Here is a 12,968-nt window from a genome sequence, read left to right on the forward strand (position 1 = left end):
ACATGAAAATAGCTACCCGACCGCTTACACACCTTTTCTCCGAATTAGCAAACTATTTAGTACAGTAATATATGCACTGGAAAGAAGGCTCTTAATAAATATATAGTTAAAACATGTGACATATTGTTTTAATTCATTGATTTTTCCTCTTGGAAAATTTCCCAGAATATTGTTGTATTTTTATGCATGTTTAGGTTAAACAATGTGTATTTCAGATAATCGTTACAAACATATTTGATAAAAAATAATTTAAAAGACTTGATGCAGTGCTAGAAAAAAAACTTTTCTTAAGCCTACTAAAGATAATACTAGATATGTTTTGCTCTTCACACTGTATACACTTTCACTGTAAAGATTCTTTTTTCAGCAGACACCATGGAAAGACCATTTTAATAGTTTCACGTCCTTTATATTCTGGTCAAACAACCGACATCTTTATACAATCAACCTACATCCTTATACAAGCAATCTACATATTTATACAAGCAATCTTCATTTTTATACATCAGCCTACATCTTCATATACATCTATTTTTATACAAGCAACCTATATTTTTATACAAGCTACCTCAATCTTTATTCAAACAATCTAATTTTTTAAAACATCAACCTACATCTTTATGCAAGCAACCTACGTCTTTTTACAAGCAACGTAAATTTTTATGCAAGCAACCTATATATTGAAATAATCCACGGAAGGGCACCTGAGGTCTTCCTCCACCAGTAAAGCTGGAACGTCGCGATATGACCTATACTGTGTCGATGTGACGTAAAACCCAAAACAAACAAACAAATTTATACAAGTAACGTATATCTTTATGTAAGCAATCTACATCTTTATATATACAAAATATTTGATCAGGCTTGAAATGTGTACAATGCTTTAATCGCTAGAGATGAAATACAATTGCATGACAGTCCAGAATAAGTTGTGTTTACCTACAAAAAACGGACATTTCCTAATTAAATAGTTTTTACAAATGAAAACCGATCTTCTACAAAACATCACTCAGACAGTAACACACGTACTGCTAAAAAGTTTCAACGTGATAAGTGAAGTCTTCTATAATCAAAATAAATACATGTACTCGTATTGCTGTAGAAAAGAAGGAATTCTTAACAACAAAAATGTCTTTCTGTTCAATAACCTGTTTTGAATACTGTGTTAATAGTTAATATATGTTATAATTTGTTTATTCTACAATTTTATAAGCAACTTTGTAAAGTCTTTGTGGCTCTGGCAGAGATGTAGCAACGCACGCTACTGCCCTCGGCTCAAATACGAGTTTGTAGTCATATACTCCATTAGTGCAGCCTGTTCTGCGGAAAACTACTATGTAATCTATGATACTTTGACAAACCAAACCGCTTTTCTTTTTAGAATAAAGAGGTGTATGGCATATACACTCAGCATCTAGAATAGTTCTAGGTTTCCTGTTGTTATCTATGTTTTCAACATATCTCCACGGACACTGACTCATAGAATTTATTGTATTTTCATTTTTCCGTCCGTTTTTATTTTTAGACTTCTTGCACTTTTTCCCGCTTGTTTGTCCAGAATGATATTTGTATTTTATATTTATATAATCAGATGGGACAATGTCTATAGATTTCGTGCCTTTAAACCATCCTGGAATTATACTATATGACTGGGCCTCTGTAAGGTTCATTGTGAGCTCGAAGCTTATGTTCGGTAGCGTTTCCGGTTCCACGCATTTCTGTGGAGATTTTGAATTTACCAAAGGCTGTAGCTGAAAGATAATTCAGAAATTTATGAATGTATACAATATTGTTGTTTACAAAGTTTATTCTATTCATTTTATTTTTTGTTAATACAGGCACATATATATTTCTACCATCAAAGAAATTTGAATGAAACTTTTCAGGATTGATCAGTAGCTCAAGTCCTTGCGCATATAAATTGGTTTTCCGGTGGAACTATTTTTGGCTGAGTTGAACTACTTGTGCAATTTCATCCAAACTTTACAGGAATGATCCGTACCCCTATCGGCATTATTTTCCAGTTCAATGATTTTTGTCCCTTAAATTATTCTCTCTTTTTTAAAATTTTATCCGGACTATTATTTGGTTGAAACTTTATAGGACTGAACGATACCTCAACTACTTGCGCATATTTAACGTATTTTCCGATTGAATGATCTTTGCTGAGTTATGGCCATTGTATTAAAAGCGTTTTGGCCTTGTAACGCACCTTGGGGTCAAACCTGTATGATTTCATTGATTCAGAATATAAACTGCCTCGTGCTGTAAATTAAGGTTTACATTAAATTTTACTCCTATCAGCTAATTTTCTAGTCTCAGAATGGCGTCAAAAGTAGCCATAAATTTAAAATAAGTCGTATTTAAGTATACTTAAGCAGTTACTTCAATAAAATAAAATGATTGGTCTGAAAAACGTAAACATCATAAGGATTTTACGAGATTATCTGTTAGAGTGATCATGGTCATGATTATGAAGAAGATATAAATTGTTTTACAAACTTTTTTCTAAAAATATTTAGGAATATCAAAATTGTGAAATTAAGTCCAGCTGTGTCCGTCACGCAATATTATGGATGATAAATTTCATTTCTAACTTACCTTTTAAAAGTTATTTAAAAGAAAATGAAATGCACTGAACTGATTTTAACTGCATTTTATTACATCTCCAATTTTTTTAAAGTGGGGTTCAATCTGGCACCAAAGGTGACTGAACAGGATATTTTTTTTAAAACACCATTTATTTCTATGAATACATTCACAATCTAATCATTGAAGTAGTTTGTGATATAGTCACACTTTTAAAAATATTTCAAGCGGTTAAATTTATTAAACATTTAAGCATGAAACATATTTTTTATTACGACTGCTGCATCACAACTTAAATGGCACTTAGTAACACAGTGGTTAGTATTGGTATCGACCGTCATTCTGAATTCTACCTCAAATATTTTAATGTCACGGAATGAAAATAAGTCAGTACTCAGTATCTTACTTTGGAACCCAAAGTGCGGTGATATGTAGCATATTAACGCACTTTGGGGTCAAATTCTCCTTTTTGACCACAAAGTGCGTTTGACCCCAAAGTGCGCTGTGAAGTTTACCGCACTTTGGGGGAGGACCCCAAAGAGCGTTTGACCACAAAGTGCGGCGTTATATGGCCTCCTAATGTTTTTGTGTCTCCTAGTACACAATTAGGTGCCAGATGTAATCACTGATCGCTCTTGTTTCCTCTATAAAGTTTTTTTTCTATCATAGTACAAGATATATTCCATATATCCCTTCATTTTAAGCATTTTTTTGTTTCAGAAATTTCTTTTGTTTGAAACATTTTCCATCTTCATAGATAACTCCGTTTAAGATTATCATATCGCCTATCAATTCTATATGTATTAATCTAATGTAATGTAAAAACATTCACATTCAGTAATTTTAGTAAATACAATGTAATGAATATTCATATTTGGTAAATCTATAAATAATAAATATTCATATACAGTTAATTCTGTAAATGATGAATATTAATTTAATATTCAGTAAATTTAGTTAAAAATGAATATTCATTTTCCGTATAGTCAGTAAAATATGAATATCCATATCCAATAAATCAGAAAGTTTTATACTCACCAACATAAAAGACAACAGCTTAATGAAGTGGCCGAAATATCTATTCATTTTCTCGTGAAGGTAAAGACGGTGTCAAATAGGAAAAGTGTAACAAATGTTTTGATTTTATACAAAGAATCTTATTTTCTTGATACCTGTTTGAATTTTATATATTGTGTCGCAAGTTTTATTTTTTAATATTTATATATACATAGAGGGAAGGAAATGGCATATGTTTTCATTGAAAAATAAAATGTATTGGTGTTTGTAAAACAATGTTTGAATATATTTCCGTTTGATATTTTTGTTAGATAGTTGCTATCAGTTAGGATTAAGCAAATTATAGAAGCTATTAATTAAATGAAACAATCGTACAGATCATATTAATCAAAGGAAATATTAAACTATTAGGTCATTTATCATATTTCCTTCTTAAACACGTAAACTGGAATACAATCATTCCCAGATCTAACTGATATATGTATGACAAATTAAAACACACAGCTTACATTAATTTAATTAGTTGGAAATAGAATCCGGGCATTGTTATTTGTCGAACACTTATATTATTATAATCATTGTGTGATTTAAAGAAAAAATCGCAGTGAATTTTTTTTATTTGATTGACACGCTCGAAGATAAACTGGTAGGGTTGGTATCGGTGTTATATCTCGCAATTAAACTACTAGCTATTATACCAGGGCATCAACTCCATATGGATCTAACATAATTAGTGTTCAATAAGTGTTATACTGAATTTATTGAGCGAGTTGAATAAAATTATATTATGCGAGCATAATATTGTTTCATTTAACGAGTTCAATAAATTCATTAAAAAACTTACACGAATTTCATATTCTATTTATCACCTACCAAAAATAAAGACCGTTTAAAATGAAAAAAAAAACAAACAAAAAAAAACACATCATTTTTCATTGACGCGTCCGCTATAACGCTGACATTCAGCGCGTCATTGTTCTATGTTTGTCATAGTCATGTAATAGCTTTTTAGGGAAGTCGCAAAAGCGGCACGGGTATGTGATAAAGCAAGGTCTGCTTCAGTTAATAAGGTATGCGCGTTTGCTAGTGGTTTACATGAGAGTAAATATTCAATTGTCGAGCGGCGACATATTAAGAAACTGATTGGAAGCTTTCCAATTTAGAGTGTTTTTTGTTGTTGTTAAAATATCAACTATATTAGAATAAAAATGCTATTCGACCTTGAATATTTCCTTGAAAGTGACCATTTTAACCTTTTACCACATGCGCATATCGTGAAAAATGGCGTTTTCATCGAAAAGCCTCCTGTTACAAGTTCAAACTGCTATGAAACTTTTAAAAAATGCTTCAATACTGATGAAACTTGGCACAAATGTTGACTGGAACATAACCTTTGTAACAGCATGCTTAATCTTAAATTTCTTGTTACTATGGCAACGGGGGACGTCTCAAGTTTGCCAAAAGTAACTATTTTGCATTGTTTTTTCCCCATCAAAACTGATTTCAAAGTGCTGCAACTTCTCAAAATGGATTGAGATGGAGTATAAGGCTTTTCAGCGTTGGTTACACGTTACCGAGGCAATTTTCAGCCTGTCACATATCCAAAATTTTCTTGGCGATTAAGGCTACCGCCCCCTTGAAACCCCTTCTGGCAACCCCTTGATGCACCTTTTTGATAGGGGGAGGCGCCAAAAAAGTGATCACTTTTTTAACAACATTTCTCAAACGAAAAACGGTGTTTTGGGCCTAATCGAGGCCTCAAAAAGGGGGATGAAAAGCCTTCAAAGCACGCCTATATGAGGTAAAAGGTTAAGTTTTGTCATTTGATGAGGCCATCTTTGAGAAATTGATTATGTCATGGCCTCATAGCTTCAGATATGTTGAAGACAGACCATAATGATAAGTACAAGACAGTCTCTTCCCGTTACTACCAATTACTCAAACCAGAAACTAAAGACAACAACATATTTATGCAATATATCAATTACTTAAAAGCGCATTATGCGTCCGAAATGTTTTTCATCTTTATTTCTTAAACGCGTACTATTATAGTTAGAACGTATATAATGGTCAACTACCTGAATCATCTGTTCTTCTGATGCTTTTTGGTAATTGGTACAGCAATAGTAATTTAGTATTTTGTATGGACGTCTTATGGACGTCGAAATACCACTTTGTTTACATTTTGCTACTTTTACGTCAAATTATTTCACATATTACGCTTTTTTTTCTAACATGTCCTAAAACCATTATCTAAATTCATGTTTGCCCTTTTCAAAAAGTAAAATTTTATTCGTTTCTAAAGCATACTCTGCCTTTAAACCAAGTTATACATGTTATAACTGACCATTGGTTAAGCATTACATGCATTTGTCCAAATTAGGAACAACGGCCCAAAACTTTTCCGAAAAAATCCTGTAATCCGCAGCGAAGGTAAGGATTATGTTCTTATTTCAAGTAAGCTAAAATTATGCTTACTCTGTTCATGATTTTCTTCCATGTTCATGACATATACCGTAGCGGTATTTAGATTGCTTATCATATTTCTACTATTTACTTATATTCCCAAAAAATGTTAACGAATTAGTATTTTAGTATTTTATTTAATAAAAAAATCATCATCATCATTAACAACAACAACAACAGCAACAACAACAACAACAACAACAAAAACAACAACAACACCAATTCACTAAATTTCATAATAAAACATAATCAGTTTTCTCAATTACATTAACGGTGTTTGAAACAATAGTTTTGCTATCACATATTTGTATAACTCTTTTACTACAATAATCCTATTCCTATATTTATGTTCAGGAACTTGTTCTTACAGGTCAGCTTCCTCACTAGGTGTAAATCGCGAGTTATATTCTCGGGGTCGTTTTAAAAAGACCTATAAACATTTAATCGCATCCACATATTGCCACATATAAATTGGTAACGAATCTTGATACATTTATTTAATCGATTAAAAGAAATCTTGGAAACAATTTAACCCTAAAATTTTATATTATTGTTTTTTACACCAAGATACAGGGGAAAGAAAACTTAACAAGTATCTGATAAAATATAATTTAAATGATATTTGCTACTTCAAAAATATTCATACTTTATTTTTGTCTCATTCGTATACATACATTTGTATACATATTTACACATATTCACATAAAATCTGCATACGACCATTCTATTTAAGAATTTTAAGAGACATTATATCAATGATAAACATATTCAAGACCTATACAGTTAGTCTAAGACTAAAATCAAATAGTAAAATTACAATGTATTTAAACAAAATATTAAAAGTAAGGTAACCATCGCTAATCGAAAAATAAAAACTGCTAAGAAATTGAGAATTGTAAATCGGAGCCCTATCGCTCATATAAAAACGTTTTAAAAGATCGATTATCATCCAAGATAAGATCTTGCATGACCTGATTAGCAAGGATTACCTTAACCTAGGTAAAATACATTATCATGTTTTAAGCAAATATAATGGCATTATTTACAAGAGAATAAAAGACGACTTTGTAGAATGTTAAAACAGGTTTTGGCACAATAACGTATCATTTCAGTTTTAGTGAACAGAAATATTAATTGTTCATTTTTAGACATTTGTAAAAATGCTCTATCTACTGTTTTAGCCTTATCAAATAATGATTGTCGCAAGTCATCGAACACAAAGCAATCAAGAATGACATGGCTTTCGTCTTCAATACTGTCACAGAACTGGCATTTTTCGTTCAATACATCTAAGCCTTTGAAACGCCCAAGTTTCTATACGTAAAGGCGCGACATCACATCCAAAATGGCTAAATGCAGTGCTATCACATGGAGGCATCATGTTCTATTTTAAACTGTCGATATGTACGCAACTTATTGCTTCCGCGACCAGAAGGACCTATGATACTATTCAAAGATGCGAGTCAATTTAAAACAAATTTTCTCTTGCAATTTAGTTGTAACAATATTCAATGAAGTATACTTTGGAATGTAAATTCTTATATCACTCACTATATTGGTATGCATTACAATTTTTAACATATCATTAGAAAAACCAGTTCTTACATGACCTTTTTGCTGAAGATACAGTACAAGATGCAATTCGTTTGTTTACTCTAAAATCAAGCATATAAGATAAATGAATAGCAATGGATTCCACTGTCTGATTTCAAATGTTGTCAATGAGTTGCCATGCTGATAGACAGTGAGACGTAAAAAACAAACGTGCTTCAAAGGCCGACCTACACAAGACAGAAGTATAAAGTCCAAGTAGTTGGTTAAAAATATCGCACTACACACAGACGAAATAAAGATGAAATAGAAAATACCAGGTCTGAAATAACGTCATATCAGTTATATTGTATAACCAATCTATATTTTCCTCTCTTTTTTATTTATGTAACTGAAGCCTTGCAAAGACTTCTAAGTATGTGTTTTGATTTTCCTTGTTCTACATAGCTTTGTTATTATCAGTACCTTCACCGGAAACCGTAAAAAGAAACTTAGTTATTCAACGGAGAGCGTAGTCCTATACAATAATTCAACATTCTTTGATTTCTACTAAATATTTAAAGAATTTATTTATGCTTGCAATTCATTTTAATTGATAAACCGCAAATGTCATTGCTCTTTCTCTAATTTACAAAAGTCTTATTTTATCATAAGCACAGATCTGCTCGTAAAATGTGATTCACAATTTGAAATTGTGAAATCCCAATCCTTATGTCATTTAAAAGATTCCGTTGCTAGGATATGACATATTTATGTCATCGCACATACAATTGCTCCATTATTTTCTTTTGTTGATTTAAGTTTGTTATGCTTAAAAAATGGTATCCATCATAAAATTCATAACGATTATTATAATGTCGGGTGTAAAGCCACTAGAAATTTTTATCACGATCAATTGGAGGAGCTTTCTCATATATCAATGCTTTCAATGGCAATATGTTACATAAACGTACATGACATTAATGCAAAGTGATGATGTTGGCAAATTTCTCAAATAATGAGGGCACCATTGTAGGAAACTGAACACAATATAAGACAACGACAAAGTCAGACTATGATGAAAGCTGCGTACGACAGGTAAAACATCCCATTTACCCAGCAAGATATTAATTAAAGAGATATTTTGTAAACTGGGCAAGTGCGTGCTTATATCAATATCATATAAGTCTATAATTTACCATATACTTGAATATATTCATTATTGTATACAAAATTAAAACATTCTCTTTCACTTAGTATAAATTTGATACGACGCAAATTCAAATGTACCGAATACTACACTTGTATATTCATTCTATAAATATGGGGTTAAAAAACACTTGTAACTTGAGATATACGCTGTTGATAGATGTTTGTACTGATATGTCAGGGACATATAAAAATTCGTCATTGTAAAACTCGACGACATTGTTAATCTACAAGATAATGTACTACAAAAAATAACAGTACAAAAACATTTTTCGGATTTTCACAACCACAGATTCGTAATTATTTATGATATAGTAAATAAAAATAAAAAATAAGAATAAGTGGAAAATGAAATACAGTGTATAATTATACAATTGAAAGTAATTTCATTTCAGTTTTAAATTTTGCACTTTTCAGCATTTTAAATAAGTGTGTAAATCACTAGAATCTAATTAGACGACAACTTTCTGTAAAGAATTGTCATATTGCAAAACGTTTTGTTTATATCAAATTAATTGATTTTGAGGTATCGCCAGATGAACGGAAGGTTTTCGCGTGTTAACATTCATCGTGTGAAGAGTATAATTTGACATTGGAGGATCCGTGCGCGGTATTGTACGTTGTAATGTAGTAGATCATTATCTGAAGCGTTATGAATGGAATGTAGTATTTTTTGTAAAACAAGTAGAGTATTTGTCATGATTGGCCTAATTTTATTTTGCGACTTACAAAAGAGATTTAAAATAATAGCAATAATTAAAAATAGAACAATGTCACGTATCGATGTCGCGTCATGTCACATATTTGTTCAGTATTTGGCCATTGAAATTCTTTCAGAAGCTTTATTGTATAATTGGTTAGGGTAGGGGAGGCGTTTTTCTTCACTTCATTTTCTTCTGATTAGTTATATGTAGAATTGGCAAAATAAAACAACAAATGGCATATTCTTTCTTAAGCAATAGATAAACTCAGAACTAAATATTGGACAATGATTAAACATAGCGTGTGTTTTATATACTATTTACTTCCTAAAAGTTTTATCTTAAAACTTCAGTCATTAATTAAGAGGCAATGATCGAAATGTAGGTTTTGACATTATTTAAAACAGTGCCTTAAATTCAGACAAAATACATGTTTTTGTGGGTTTTCTTTATCATTATTATTTACAATATAAAAGTTATCAATAGATCTTATCCGGAACTCGTTGGGTTTTCCAAACTTATCACCCAGTACAACAAACTTTACCCGTTTAAGCATCACGGTGCACTGCAGTTCACAATAGATAAGTCAACCAGTTGTGCTTATTTTCGAAGCTGTAACGGTAAAAATCTGGATATATTAACGGTTGATAACTTCGCGACTTGTGAATTAAAACAGATTTCTATAAATCTAGTCTATATTTAGTCTGTATGTGAATGCAAGTCAAAAGTAGTTATTTCTCGTAAAATGTTTTCACTTTTGGCTAAATTTTAACAGTTAACTAGCAAATCTTCTGTACAATATCTATATCGTGTCGACGAAAAACGCCTGTAGTCATATAGTTTTAATCTGGTCCAATGGATACTGATTTCCCTCAAACCAAATTGACTCCAGCGTAGATAAACAGTCAAACACAAAGCAGCTATTTTAAACAAAAACTGAAACAGCGAAAACGGAGCTAAAAATGGGTCTTTGACATTCAAAGAATCAGACATTTCTCAAGTGCTAACTTCGAATAAATCATACACCTACTCGGCAAGTATCCAGCTAGCATTTAATGAATACTCTGACTTAATCGAAGTTCATCGGCTGCATAAACTGCTAGACGGTCTTCCCTCAGCTATGTTTATCGACCAACTGTTAATAAATTATCAAAATTCAGAGTTGAAATTTGAAAACACACGGCAAATGTTCGAAATAATCAGACAATCTGATGATTAACCATACACTAGCAGAATTACTTAGTGCATCGAACTCGTCGCGCAAAACCATAACATCGAAAGGAATGAAACCAGATACACATCAAACTGCAGAAATAATTCGATCTCTTAAAAGACGCTATCGCATCTCTCCAAGAGGATATCTTAAACATGAAACAGAATAAAGTTGCCGAGGAGTTGGCTCATTAATCTGAAATTCAAGCATTACATTCTGCTATCGATTATATTAGAAGTGATTATGCTTCAGGCACGACAGTTCTAATTACTGAAGAGCGCATACGATGTAAATCCGAACAACTGAAACAAAACGATCAAAAAAAAAAAAAAAAAAAAAATTTTTTAAATTTGGGGTTTTTAAAAAAATTTTAAAATTAAAAAAAGGAAATTTTTTTAAAAATATCCAATCAAAATTAAAAAAAAATTTTTTAAACCTTTAAAAAATTTTTTTAAAATTTTTTAAAAAAATTTAAAAACCCAAAAAAAAACCCCCCCTTTTTAAAATTTTTAAAAACCCCCTTTTCCCTTTTTAAAAAAAAATTTTTAAACCCCAAAAAAAAAAAATTTTTAAAAAAAAAAAACCCCCGGAAAAAAAAAAACCCAAAAAAACCCAAAATTTTTTTAAAAAAAAATTTTTTTTTGGGGAAAAAATTTTTTTTTCCCCAAAAAAAATTTTTTTTCCCCCCCGGGGGGGGAAAAAAAAAGGGCCCCCTTTTTAAAAAATTTTTAAAAAATTTTTAAAAAAAAAAAAAAAAAAAAAATTTTTTTGGCTTTTTTTTAAATTTTCCTTTTAAAAAAAAAGCCCCTTTTTAAAAAAAAACCCTTTTTTTAAAAAATTTTTTTAAAAAAAAAAAATTAAAAAAAAACCGGTGAAACCCTTTTTTTTTTTTTAAAATTTTTTTTTTTTTTTTTAAAAATTATTTTTTTAAAAGGCAAAAAAAAATTTTTATTTTTTAAAAAAACCCCCCCGGGTTAAAATTTTTTTTTTTTTTTAAAAAAAAGGCCCAAAAAATTTTTAAAAAAGGGGTTTTTAAAAAAAATTTTTAAAAAAAAAAAAAAAAAATTTTTTTTTTTTAAAAAATTTTAAAAATTTTTAAAAATTAAAAACCCCCCCGGGGTTTTTTTTCCCGGGGGAAAAATTTTTTTTTGGGGTTTTGGGGGGGTTTTAAACTTTAAAGGGGGGTTTTTTTTTTTTAAAAAAAGGGGTTTTTTTAAAAAAAAAAAGGAAACCTCCGGGGTTTTAAAAAAAAATTTGTTTTTTTGGGGGGGAAAAAAATTTTGGTTTTTTTTTTTTTTAAAATTTTAAAATTTTTTTAACCGGGGGGGGGGGGGAAAAAATTTTTTCCCCCCCGGGGGGAAAAATTTTTTTTCCCCCCCCTTGAAAAAAAAAAAGGGGAAAAAAAAAATTTTTTGGGAAAAATTTTTTTTTTTAAAAAAGGGTTTTTTTTTTGGGGTTTTAAAAACCCCTTTTTTAAAAACAAAAATTTTTTTTAAAAAAAAAAGGGGCCTTTTTTAAAAATTAATTTTTTCCCCCTTTTTTTTTTTCCCCAAAAAAAAAATTTCCTTAAATAAAAAAAATTTTTTAAAAAAAAGGAAAATTTTAAATTTTTTTTTTTTAAAAAAAAAGACATTTTTTTTCTTTTTAAAACCCCCCTTTTTTAAAATTTTAAAATTTTTTTTTCAATTCTTGTGTTTCCCAAAAAAAAATTTTTAAAAAAAAAAAAAAAATTTTTCTTTTTTTTAAATTTTTTTTGGGGTTTTTTAAAAAAAATTAAAGAAAAGGGGGAAAAAAATTTTTTTTTTTAATAAAATTGTGAACAAACCCGGGTTTTTTCTTTTTGTTTTGTGCTTGTATGTCATCATTGTGGTCGGAATTGTACGATATCTTAACCACCCATAAAATTTTTACTACAACGAATAAAGAAATATGCATTTTAGCATATTTTACCTTTTTACTATATCTTCCAAGATTTATATCACGGTGATAAAGTAGATAGATAAGAATGAGGATGTTAAATACATAAGGCTAAAATATGAAACGGATTGATAACAAAATCCGGTCTACATTTTTATGGCATTTTTATTTCCCCTTCATCTAAGAGATTGTATAAAAGGTTTATTTATAGTCATAACACAAAATAAAAGCATTTTTTGCGACGATACTCTCGTTTTATGCAAATAAGCAATTCCCACGCTGTTTAAACGCGCGGTTTATTATTTGTTTAAGCATTTATGCAACTC

At 30.1% G+C, this 12,968-nt stretch overlaps 1 protein-coding gene across 1 annotated transcript; it reads right to left on the bottom strand.

Annotated features, from left to right (window-relative positions):
• Positions 1-879: 879 nt before the first annotated feature.
• LOC132715481 (uncharacterized) lies at positions 880-3,766 on the bottom strand. Its single transcript, XM_060698487.1, has 2 exons — positions 3,628-3,766; positions 880-1,751 (listed from the first exon to the last, which is right to left on the bottom strand). Exons 1-2 carry the CDS (start codon positions 3,673-3,675, stop codon positions 1,194-1,196), a joined length of 606 nt encoding a protein of 201 aa, XP_060554470.1. The 5' UTR covers positions 3,676-3,766; the 3' UTR covers positions 880-1,193.
• Positions 3,767-12,968: the final 9,202 nt, after the last annotated feature.

The sequence above is a fragment of the Ruditapes philippinarum genome, unplaced genomic scaffold, assembly GCF_026571515.1.
Source record: "Ruditapes philippinarum isolate M1 unplaced genomic scaffold, ASM2657151v2 ctg791_1_1_1_1, whole genome shotgun sequence".
Taxonomy (NCBI): Eukaryota; Metazoa; Mollusca; class Bivalvia; order Venerida; family Veneridae; genus Ruditapes; species Ruditapes philippinarum.